Genomic DNA, 13,241 nt, shown 5'->3' on the forward strand with positions numbered 1-13,241 from the left:
TACAAGTCATTACCCTGAAAAAGATGCTCCTTAACATATTTCCCAGGAAAATCCATTTTGGTTTAGTTTTTGTATGTTTTATAGTGAGTCTGTAAAAGTGGCATAAGACTCTGACAATTGTTCACAGTGACCTGGGAGTCAGAAATGCTTCCAGGGGTCTCTCCATGCTGTTCCCATGTCATTTGAGCATGGTTCCCATTGATTTCCGTAATTTGTAGTCCCTTTGCAGACTGCCGGGGGGGCCGCCGGAAAAAATGCTCGGGTCTCCCATAGACTTACATTGGGCTTGTTGCTCAGGTTAAGCATCCGACCATTCCAATTTGCTCAACCCCAGCAACGAGCACCCAAGCATTTTAGTGCTCGCCCATCACTATTCAGGACCCATTTAAGTATAGAGACTAGTGAAAGACAAGTGGATGGACTGGAATTCTCTAAAGTTATCAAACTTGGAGTCTGCACAAAGTTATTTATGATATAAACTACTGTATTCTTACAAGTGACCAGTATGTCCTACAGATGTCCCAAATGTTCATTTACCACATGTTATGATGTAGTGATGCATTAAACATTTTCAATGACTTGTATTGTGTTAAATTACAAGTTAAAGAATTATTCTAAAGATTGCAAGTTACCACATATCCACAAGACCCCTGGGAGCCCCACTGCTCCCTAGAACACACAGTTCTGAAATGCCCCAAGTGAATGAAGCAGTGGCTGCATATTGGTGCAATCATTCCATTCATTATGGGAATGCCATGCGAAAAACGCCACATTTTTTTATTTTGCTTTTATTGGAAGCCAGTAATATTGTGTTTGCAGTGCAAAATAAAGATGTAAAAGAGAATATATTAGAGACTTTAATATTTTGTTTGAAAGAAAATGTGTAGGGATGTTGGTGGAGAAAGGAAAATGAGGAGTGGATCGATTCTAGTGCCATGACCACCCAAAGTTGAAATAGTGAATGTAGAGTACTGTTATGTGGCATAGCCAATGGATAAAGTTGAAGGAAAGCAATTCACAGGACCAAGTCCCTCAGCCACATCAGTGATTTGTGACATTGCACGAGGCTAGCTAATCGACAGACCAGCAAATTACTTCAGGTAAAAGGTTCCCGTTCAGCAGTCAAAATAAATCAATTCATAGCAACTCCACCAATGACTTTAAGATTTAATACATTTTTAAGCCAGAAAATATTTCACACCTGCCCATAGGAAGCATAGATTTAATTTCCTGACTTGAGCACAGGCTAAAACTGTCCAACTTTTTTACAGCTACGCACACCCAAGGCCGGGACAAGGGGTAGGCAGAATAGGCAGCTGACTAAGACGCTACCTTCTGCCAACCCATGGAGGCGCATTTTAGAGGAAAACTCCCTCCCTGACATTTTTGAATGCCTGCGGCTGCCCATCACCGTCCTCCGACTGCAGGCATTCTGCACAGTGATGGCCAGGAGTGGGCACACAGGGGAGCAGAGTCAGTTACTGACACCACTCACCCCTTTCTCTGCCTGCACCCCGACGGTCACTCCTTCCACAAACTCAATTGTATACGGTAATTGTATATGCATCTGAAAGACATAAGAAGGCTTGAAGGAACATTCCAAAAGGGGCTTGCTATGGGGACATAAGGGGCTGATTGTGGAAAAATTAGAAGAGGGGCTGGCTGTGGGGACATTACAAGAGGGGCCTGGCATAGGGGACATCACAAGAGGGGCTTGCTATGGGTACATTAAAAGAGGGGCTTAGAGGATATAACAAGAGGGTGACCATACTATATTGGGTGTGTGTGGGACATTATACTTTACAGTTATGTAAAAAAGTGTTTGCCCCTTCCTGATTTCCTATTCTTTTCCATGTTTGTCCCACTTAAATGTTTCAGATCACCAAACAAATTTTAATATTAGACAAAGAGCAGCCTGCGTGGCCTAAATATTATACTATGGCCTCCAGCATCTTTAGATTTATTTCTCATCAAGCACATGTTTAAGTGTATTCAACTTGGCAGAACATTCCTCACACAACCATCAATAACCTCAGTTCCTGTGTAAATGTGTGTATTTCATTCAGCACATGATGCTTAATCATGATACTGAACAAAGCATAATTACATTTTTTCATCACTTGCATCTTAACCCCTGGCCATTTTCCGTCTTTGCATTTTTGTTTTTTGCTCTCCTTCCTCCCAGAGCCATAACTTTTTTATTTTTCAGTTAATATGGCCATGTGAGGGCTTGTTTTTGTACTTTTCATAGGATTTAACTAGTGATGAGCGAGTGTACTCGTTGCTCGGGTTTTCCCGGGCACCTCGGGTGACCTCCGAGTATTTATAGCTGCTCAAAGATTAAGTTTTCATCGCCTCAGCAGCATGATTTACAGCTATTAGCCAGGCTGAGTACATGTGGGGGTTGTCTGGTTGTATACACAGTATATATATATTTGTTTATAATAATAATAATAATATAATAATAATTTTTATTTATATAGCGCCAACATATTCCGCAGCGCTTTACAAATTATAGAGGGGACTTGTACAGACAATAGACATTACAGCATAACAGAAATCACAGTTCAAAACAGATACCAGTAGGAATGAGGGCCCTGCTCGCAAGCTTACAACCTATGAGGAAAAGGGGATATATTTTTTAAAACTTTTTTTACTTTTTGCATGCTTGACCAGTCTCTATGGGAAACTAGAAGCTTCAGTACTTTGATCGCCTCTGCTACACACAGGCGATGATCAGATCACCTGTGTAACATCCGATCGCCGGCATCACTGAATGGCTTTCCATCTCCCCTCTTACTCACCACTCCAAGCTATGCTGTGAGTCATGTCCTCTGCTGGCTCCTTGCTGTGGGCCTCATTTCCTTGCTTGCTGCATACTTCCTGGCAGGGTGCTTAGGGTGGCGGCCCCGGCACTTCCTGATTCTTTTACAGACTGTGTGCACTCTCATAATATGTCCCCAGCCTATTTCTAGGAGGCATCAGGTACTTAAGGCATCTCCACCCACTGGCAGATGACTGAGCAACTTTCTCCCTCAGATAGTGTCTTGCTACTGAGCTGCCAGGTCCTGTCATGTCTCTGTCACCCTGGGGGCTTAATACCCAGGCCTAAACCCTTGTCCTGTACTTGTTCCCATGTCTGTCCCTGTCTGTACTTTGGTCTATATATGTACCTGTTTGTGTCCTTGTCTGTTTGTCTCTCCCACTCAGCTGTGTATACCCTTGTGTCCACTCCTTCTGCTTTGCCTGCCGTGTCCTTCGGCTCTGCGCCTCTCTGCTCTGCTCACCGCAACTTATTGCTCTGCTCTGCTCACCACAACCTGTGGCTCTACGCCTTCCTGCTCTGCTTGCTGCAACCTGTGGCTCTGCTCTGCTGCGCACCTTGCGGCTCTGCCATACTCTGCTGTCTCCTGTGGTTCTGCCCTGCTCCATTAGTCTGTACTGGTTCCCTCCTGCTCCCTTATCCTACTCGTACCTGCCTGTGTTACTGCCTTACCTGTTACCATCCTGGTTCCTTCAGTGTGCCAGCCGTGCCTGCCTGCCTACCAGAGTGCTAGCTGTGCCAGCCTGCCAGAGTGCCAGCCGTGCCCGCCTGCCAGAGTGCCAGCCGTGCCCGCATGCCAGCCACCAGAGTACCAGTTGTGCTCATCCATACTTGCTCGCACCAGTTAATAGACTTCCGTTCCCTTATGGGATCAGCTGCCACAGCCAGACGCCGCCCTGGAGTGGTACCGGGCAGCTGTCTCCAGCACAAGCCTGACCTCACAATCAGAGGCTCCAGCAAACACCAAGGTAGCTGCTTAGTCACACCCCTTCCAGGGTAGTCTGGTGTGTGGCACAGTGGGGCCACAGTCCCACACTTGCGTCACCCAGTCAGGGTGCGAGCGTTACAGTTTGCTCACGCCATGGTCCCACTTAGTCTCATGGGCCTTCGCTCTCAGAAGAAGATGAACTTTTTTCTTGCCAGTATGAGCAACCAAACTGTTTTTTACCCGATCTGAAATCCTGACTATCGCTGCACCAGATTGAATCATAGTCTCAGATGAGATATTTAATCAACTTGCGACTTATGAAAAGCTCCTCCCAACTGCTCCGCCAAGGTACCATGGGATCCTAAGGAGTTCTTGGAGCGGTGCTTGCTATATTGTCCGGTGTATAAGAAAGACATAGCTGAACTGGAGCGGGTGCAGAGAAGAGCAACCAAGGTTATTAGAGGACTGGGGGGTCTGCCATACCAAGATAGGTTATTGCACTTGGGGCTATTTAGTTTGGAAAAACGAAGACTAAGGGGTGATCTTATGTTAATGTATAAATATATGAGGGGACAGTACAAAGACCTTTCTGATGATCTTTTTAATCATAGACCGGTGAGAGGGACAAGGGGGCATCCTCTACGTCTAGAGGAAAAAAGGTTTAAGCATAATAACAGACGCGGATTCTTTACTGTAAGAGCAGTGAGACTATGGAACTCTCTGCCGTATGATGTTGTAATGAGTGACTCATTGCTTCAATTTAAGAGGGGACTGGATACTTTTCTGGAAAAGTATAATATTACAGGGTATATATATTAGATTCCTTGATAAGGCGTTGATCCAGGGAACTAGTCTTTTGCCGTATGTGGAGTCGGGAAGGAATTTTTTTTCCCCATGATGGAGCTTACTCTTACCACATGGGTTTTTTTTGCCTTCCCCTGGATCAACATGTTAGGGTATGCTAGGCTATGGGTTGAACTAGATGGACTTAAAGTCTTCCTTCAACCTTAATAACTATGTAACTATATGTAAAAATCCAGTCGTAAGAAGGTAATGTGTTATCACCGCAGTTGTGAGGAACATCCTGACGGTCTCTTCCCTTAGAATCTTAAACTCCAGAACCTTGGGCCAGTAGGAAAGGCTGCCCTTGGCGAGAGTACTTCCTCCCCACTAAAATCTATGACTGTCTCTTTGCCTTCTGGAAGCTTTGGTATGTTAAAGCCGCCAGCCATACGGAGTCTGTGTGTGATCTCCGTTCTACAGCTCCAGAATCCAGTGAGGGTGTTGTCTAGTGATGCCCGAGCCCTACTTAAGAGCAGTCTAGTCTTGCAGGGACAATTACAGTTCCATGTCAGAGCCTTATATAAGAAGAAATTAGTCTTCCACATGCCGTCTGGTATGCCTATGGGTCATTCTGAGCCAAGAACTTTACTACCTGTTCAGGTCGGAAGACCCAGCAAGGTGCTTTATTTGAAACAACCAAGTTTCGAGAAGTGTCTGGTTCCCATACTTCAAAGTCAGTCAGCAGTGTAGTCTTATTTTTCATCTGGTCTGCTAGTCGTCGAGTCAAGGTGTGCTGACGTCTCCAAAGAAGGGGAAGCAGTGGCATTCTCTCCACACTTCTCCAACGACTATACCAGTGACCAGTTCTCAGGAACATCCCTGCCTCTAGAATTATTTCCTCTGAACAACGGGCAGAAGACGGATCCTGTGAAGGTGCCTCCTGTTTCTATGTGGCCGGCGGATAAAGTTGACAAAACGGAGGCTTTCGTGTCCCTACTTTTCACCAACCAGGAGGAGGTGGCGTTCTCTCCACTCGTATAAATATAAATAAGCGTTGCACTCCTGCGCAGATAATGAAAAAATGTGCCTGATTAAGGTCTTGGGCGTATAGTCTATGCCCATATTCAGATAGTCTAATTCACACTATCGATACACTGGGTAAAGAGCATGCTCATTTAACACTTCATGCCTTTATTCTATCTATATTGAACAGGACAGTGAGCACGCTCATTCAAAACTTCATACTTTCATGTTCCGTCTATAGAGTCTCAGTAAATTGATGACTGGTCAGTGTATTACCATTAGCTGGGGCATGTATTATTTTGTGATCACTATTCTGGGCAAAGAGCATGCCCGTTTAACACTTTATGCCTTTATATTCTTTACATTGAACAGGACAGTGAGCATGCTCATTTAAAACTCTATACTGATATGTTCTGTCTATAGAATCTCAGCAAATTGATTACTGGTCAGTGTATGTTCATTGGTTGTGGGCGGCATGTATTATCTTGTGATTTGAAATACTATCTGCATAAACAGGAGACATTGTATATATTTAATATTAAGCACTTTATCTATGTGTGTTATTATTATTTTTTTGTAACATGTATTCAGGGGTGGCGGCCTATGGTTCTGTATTCAGGCCTTTTTAAATGGTTTTATTGTGTACTTGTCCTTTTGAGGTGTAATAAAAGTTTTTGATATTTTGTATATTCTATGGGTGTGCATACCGTTATTGGTCTAGTCTTTTTCTTCCTTGTTTATGCGTTCTCTCCACTCATTTCCAATGACTTTACCAGTAACCAGTACCCAGGAACATCCCTGCCACTAGGAAACTTTTTTTCTGGATAACGGGCAGAAAATGGATCCAGTGAGGGCACCTTCAGCTTCCATGTGGCTGGTTGGTGAAGATACCAAAATGGAAGTTCTCATGTCTCTGCTTTCTTCCACCCAGGAAGAAAAGGTTCTGATTGTTGCATTTTCCATGGTGGGAGCTGACAGCATCAGGCAGAGAGAGACTTGGCACTCCAGGACTCCTGATGTTACGCCTGCCTCATTCTTCCCTAAAGATGTCCTGTTGGGTTGGACTGTGTGTGGTCCTATACTCCTCCTGCTGATCATGTTAGCGGGCTTGAAGAAGAAGGGGTGTAAAGGGGGGTACTGTAACATCCCTGCTGGCATCACTGCATGGCTTCTCATCTCCCCTCTTACTACTCTAGGCCATGCTGTGAGTGCTGTCCTCTGCCGGCTCCTTGTTGTGGGCCTCATGTCCTTTCTTGCTGCATACTTCCTGGCTGTATGCTTAGGGCAGCGGCCCTGGCACTTCCTGATTCTTATAAAGACTGTGTGCACTCTCCTAATATATCCACAGGCTATTGCTAGATGGCATCAGGTACTTAAGGCATCTGCACCCACTGGCAGATGCCTGAGCAACTGCCAGTCCTGTCCTGTCTCTGCCACCCTGGGGGCTTCATACCCAGGCCCAAAACCTTGTCCTGTACTTGTTCAAGTGTTTGTCCCTGTCTGTACTCTGGTCTATATCTGTACCTGTTTGTATCTTTGTCTGTTTGGATTTCCCACTCAGCTGTGCATACCCTTGTGTTCACTCCTTCTGTTTTGCCTACCACCTCCTGTGGCTCTTCGTCTCTCTGCTCTTTTCGTTGCAACTTGCGGCTCTGCTCACAGCAACCTGGGGCACTGCTCTATTCTGTTCTGCTCTGCTGCGCACCTTGTGGTTCTCCCCTGCTCTGCCTCCTGCAGTTCTGCCCTGCTCTGCCTCCTGCAGTTCTGCCCTGCTCCACCTCCTGCGGTTCTGCTCTGCCTCCTGTGGTTCTGCTCTGCTCTGCCTCCTGTGGTTCTGTTCTGCTTTGCATCCCGCGATTTTGCTCCTTTAGTCTGTACTAGTTCCTACCTGCTCCCTTATCCTACTCTTATTCGCCTGTGTTCACGTGTGTCCTGAAGCAGTTCCTGTCAATCCAGTCTGAACTGGTTCCTAACAGTTACTGTCCCTCCAGTCTGAACTGGTTCCTATCTGTTCCCTACTCGTACCTGCCTGTGTTCCTGCCCTACCCGTTACCATCCCGGTTCCTTCAGTGTGCCCACCTGCCTGCCAGAGTGCCTGCCGTGCCTGCCAGAGTACCAGTCGTGTTCGTCTGTACTTGCTCGCACCTGTTAATAGACTTCCGTTCCCCAGTGGGAACAGATGCTACAGCCAGACACCGCCCTGGAGTGGTACCTGGCAGCTACTTGCCGCACAAGCCTGACCTCACCATCAGAGGCTCCAGCGAACACCAAGGTAGTCTGGTTTGTGGCACAGTGAGGCCACAATCCCACGCTCGTGTCACCTAGTCAGGGTGCAAGCGTTACAGCCTGTGTATAGCAAAAATCCTACCTTGCTATGAGTGGCGACCATGGGGCACTCCTGAGGTGTGGCACTCTATCCCTAGGTTGGCGACCGCTATGGCAGGTATCTCAACATCTTTTGGTTTCTTCACCCAGTACAACATTTCCATGAGAGGGTTGACCCTGGTCTCCCACAGGGACCAAAACAGGGTCAAGTCTCTTCCCAACACAGTCCCATATGGAAGGGTCTTTGCCACTCCCACCACCTGTTTAAAGTCCCCACATGGTGTGGAATAATTGGCCTTCGCGGTCGGGTACTCACGGATTTCCCCGTGGATACCCATCACCTCCACTTTCTGTCCTTTGGTGTTGTCCCCGGCAACAAGGGACCTATAGACCAGAGTCACTTTACTCTCTGTGTCCAGGAGAGCCTCTGTTCGGCACCCGTTCACGAGTACCTGGCACAATCGTGGTTTGTTGCTAACAGTGCCCGTAGTGATGGTACAAACTGGCTGGGCACACATAGACTCATGGTGAGAGTTCCCGCAGACCATGGGCTCAGATGTCACCGAACAGTTGCTAGCCTCATGCCCGGGCACAGGTACAATGTCCTGAGAGAGTTTATACTGCTCAATCAACTCTATCAGCAGTTCCAGAATGCCTACGTCTCTTAGCCTGACCCAATGCTTCATGGCGGCTGGCAGAACCCTCACCAACCGGTCATCCACGATTCTTTCCATTTTCTTGAATGGGGAAAAAACTCAGGCTGGAGCCATTCTTCCACCAACTGCAACAAGTCATTTGCCTGAGACCTGGCAGATCGAGACTCTACATAGGAATACTAGTACACCCAATGATCACCCCTTACCTTTGGGGTCTCTTCATGACTCTACTGATCACCCCTCATCTTAGGGGTCTCCTCTTTACCATGTTGAATCTCTGCTAGCTTCCACTGCAGCACCTCTTGCTGCCTCTGCTGCTGCTGCAGAACCTCTTGCTGCGTCCTTTGAAACTGCAGCATCTCTTGCTGAAGCCTTTGCTGATTGAGTGCAACCTGCTCCAAAAGTTCCTCCATCTTGAGGGTGGTCATATCCTCGTGAGTCGCAGCCGCATGGATCCCCAGGACATGCTCCCTAGTACAGACTTTAAATTGTCTCGTTGTCATACCAATGTAGATAAGTCTACATGGGCATGTCGCATAATATATAACATATTTGGTGGTACAAGTAATTCGCTTCTTGATTTTGAAACTCCTCTTATCATCAGAGTTAGAGAAAGAATTACATCTGTCCACATTGGGACATGCGACACAACGACCACATGGGACACAACCACCCCCAACCGGGACCATATCCAACAACGTCTTTGGTCCTTGTCCTGTATAATGATTTCTTGTCAGATAATCACGTAAATTTCTAGCACGTCTGAATGTGGTTAGTGGCCATTTCGGAAGAAACTTCCCAATGATAGGGTCCACTTGTAAAATTGGCCAAGCCTTAGTCAATGCAGATCTCACCCTATCAGATTGTGGGTGAAAGGTGGTGATAAATCTGAGTTGGCCCTCCCCACCACTTCTCCCATATTCCTGTGGTTTGTATAGCAGACAATTACGAGTAGAGTGTTTTGCCCTGTGGTATGCCTTCTTAATAATATGTCTGCTATATCCACATTCAAGAAACCATGTCCTAAGTTCCTCCGCCCGCTTCTTGAAGTCAATATCGGTTGAACAAATGCAGCAAAGATGGAGGAACTGTCCCACAGGTATAGATGAAACCATATGGTGGGGATGGCAGGAGGAGGCATGTAATAGTGTGTTAGTGGAAGTTGCCTTCCGAAAAATATCCTTATTAATATTCTCACTGTGATCCTTACTAATCATAACATCCAAAAAATTAATCTTGGAAACATCCCATTCACAAGTGAGTGTAATGTTAAGGTCATTGCTGTTGAGACACCCTATAAATTGTTGAAGGTCGATGGCCGTGCCCCCAGACAAACAAGATATCGTCGATATACCGTATTCACAAAGAGACACGGTCTATTGACACCAGCCGGTCTGACAAAAAGAGGTCCCTCACCCACAGCCCCAGAAACAGGTTGGCATAGGCTGGCGTAAAGGCCGCCCCCATGGCTGTTCCCTGGAGCTGTAGGTAGAAAGACCCTTTAAATACAAAGAAGTTAAGAAGTTGTGTGTGAGGGGGAACTCCAGTAGTTCCTGCAGGAGTCCCCTGAGACCAATAGACAACGTAGATGTTTCCAAGAAAAATGTAACTGCAGCAATTCCATCTTTATGTTTAATATTCGTTTATAGGGACTCCACATCTGCTGAAACCAGTAGAAATTCACCCTCAAGGCACAGGCCATCGACCTTACGGAGCAACTCCCCTGTATCCTTGAGATATGATGGAAGAGCAGATACGAGAGGCTGGAGGTGGAAATCAATCCATCGATTAACATGTTCTAGAAAGTTTCCCCTCCCTGACACAATAGGACGTACGGGCGGTGACTTAATGTCCTTATGGATTTTTGGGAGGAGGTACAGCGTAGCTATAGTAGGTTCATTAACAAGTAGTGCCGAAGCCAGCTTCTTGGTGATAATGTCATCCCGTACCGCCCTTTGTATGATGGTAATTAAATGGCCAGAATAAGCACTAAGCGGATTATATGTTACTATGTTCACCTGTGATTAGTGGATGTATTTCTCCAATATTCATGTTTTCATGCTGTGGTGTTTATGACATTGCATATGTTCTTGTATATGGGATCCGAATATATTTGTCCTATTGTTATTATATATTTTTTGTATGATTATGTTATAATTATACTGTATGTGTATTTTACTGTTTGTGACCTCTATAGTTGTATATCTATGTATGGCAGTGGTGCCCAACCTTTCTGACCTTGAGAGCCACATTCAGCTCTGAGAGAGGGTCGTGAACCACATCTAGTTCCCACTCACCTCAAAGTTATGGCAACCAAAGAGCCCTTTACTGGTATAATGATAATGAAAGCTTTTCCACATAAATCACCCTGAAGCAGTTTACCAAGATCCAGGGGTTCCAACAATTCCCCCATTCAAAATTCTCCCAACACACTGTCTCATCCAGCTTCAAATGTCTTTTCTGATAGGCAGTATCATCCTGTCTCCAGCTTACCATAGTTAAATTATCTCTAAACATATGTACATCCAAAATCTGCTCTTCTGTGCAGAGCTGCTCACAATATTCACCATTTTGAGATGTGCTCTTCATACCTGTTTGCTAGACCTGGAGCTAATACATCAAGGTGGCAGACAGCCGCGAGCCACAATTCATGGGGCCGCGAGCCACATGTGGCTCCCGAGCTACAGGTTGGGGACCCCTGATGTATGGGATCCTGATACATCTGTATATACCAATATGCATTTTGAAAACTAGGTTGCAATTTTTGGCATAGTCTAGTGCTTTCTATATGTAACCATGTTTAAATTTACTTGAGTGTCTATGGGATACATAATTGAGCTGATTTGGGCGATACTTTTGAGTCCTTAAGGATTATTTGCCTTGAATAGATTTATACCCGCAATTTGCCAGTAGTAAGTATGGCTCCCTCGTGATTATTTACTACAGTACGCATGAGCTGTGGTCTCGTTCCGTCCACCGCCGTCCGACTCAGTGTTGCGCTGTCTCTCGGATCACGTGGGGCCCCACGTGGTTCCGGCTTTCGGCCACCCGGCTGTGTGCGGTCGGCGGATGTGATGGGATCCATGGCAACATGACACTGTACTGAATTTCTGGGTCATAGGTATTTAAAGCTTCCTAGAACATTCAGAGTGGGGGTGGGCCTGGTGCTGTGTTTTCATGTTAAGGAAAGCTGAACTTTTTATTGCTTGTATCTTAAGGGGGCATATTCCTGTATTAACAAGGACTGTGCCATACTTTATGATTTTGTTTTTCTGTTAGGCCAGGAAGGCCGTGTTTGTTTTTGCTAATGTTGCACTGATTTACAGTATGTAGTACTTTTAATAAACCAGTAGAAGATTTAAAGAGACAGTGTTTCTGTATCTACCTCTATCTGCAGTGACATTATTCCCTTATTACACCATATCCCACAGCTACTCGGGAGTGGGAAGAGAGGGGCTAAGTGCCGGAATTGGAGCATCTTACAGATACGCCATTTCTGGGGCGGCTGGGGGCTGGTATTTGTAGCTGGGGGGCCAATAACCATGGCCGTCTGCGTAGCCTTTCTGGCTATAAAATATAAGGGGACCCCACGTCATTTTTTTTGGGGGGGTCCCCCTATTTTAATAGCCAGTAAAGGCTACGCACACAGCTGCGGGCTGATATTCATAGCCTAGAGAGGGGCCATGGGTATTACCCCCTTCCCAGGCTACAAATATTGGCCCAGGGACGTCGGCTTTCCCCCTCTGGTGCAGAAAATTGCACGGGAGCCCACGCCATTTTTTTTAACTGAAACATATTGTTCATTAACCCCTTTCTGCCAGCTGATGGAATAGTACGTCAGCTGGCAGTATCCCCCGCTTTGAGGTGGGCTCCGGCGGTGAACCCACTTCAAAGCCTTAACATGTCAGCTGTTTTCAATTAAAAAAAAAGTTTACATGATCGCTATACGGCGTAGCGAGAAAAAAAAACCAAAAGCCAAAATTATGTTTTTTTGGTCACTGAGACATTGCATTAAAATGCAATAACGGGCAATCAAAAGGACGTATCTGCACAAAAGTAGTATCATTAAAAACGTCAGCTCGGCACTCAAAATATAAGCCCTCACCCGACCCCAGATCATGAAAAATGGGGACGCTATGGGTATCGGAAAATGGCGCAATTATTTATTTATTTTTAGCAAAGTTTGGAATTTTTTTTCACCACTTAGATAAAAAGTAACCTAGACATGTTTGGTGTCTATGAACTCGTAATGTAAAGTAAGCTGCGGAGACACCATCACATGTTTCTCAACGCAAGCAATGAATAGCCAGGCCTTTCTCCGGGAAGGAACAACCACGGGAAGGGCAGCATCCAATAAAGGAGAATATCCAATAAAGGAAGACCACCTATGCCAAGCATGGTATCCATCCACAAACAGCTGTTTCGGGGTTTTTGCCCCTCATCAGTGTGGAGTAGGAAACTGGCTATTAGGAGCAGTGCCTGGTGAAAGGCTATGAAGGAACAGATGAATGGCCTCGGGGAGACCAAAACATCCAACACTGCGGAGACACCATCACGTGTTTCTCAACGCAGTGATCCAGAACACTGCCCCCATCCCTTATGGGATGGGGGCAGTGTTCTGGATCACTGCGTTGAGAAACACGTGATGGTGTCTCCGCAGTGTTGGATGTTTTGGTCTCCCCGAGGCCATTCATCTGTTCCT

General features: G+C 45.9%; 1 protein-coding gene across 1 annotated transcript in view; it reads left to right on the forward strand.

Annotated features, from left to right (window-relative positions):
- Window positions 1–13,241, forward strand: part of LOC143775011 (protein kinase C delta type-like) — an 84,891-nt gene that overhangs the window by 27,352 nt on the left and 44,298 nt on the right. The window contains exon 2 of the mRNA XM_077262827.1: window positions 5,311–5,570. Coding sequence (XP_077118942.1) covers window positions 5,311–5,570 — 260 coding nt within the window. The remainder of the gene's footprint in view (window positions 1–5,310; window positions 5,571–13,241) is intronic.

This window comes from Ranitomeya variabilis, chromosome 5, assembly GCF_051348905.1.
Source record: "Ranitomeya variabilis isolate aRanVar5 chromosome 5, aRanVar5.hap1, whole genome shotgun sequence".
Taxonomy (NCBI): domain Eukaryota; kingdom Metazoa; phylum Chordata; class Amphibia; order Anura; family Dendrobatidae; genus Ranitomeya; species Ranitomeya variabilis.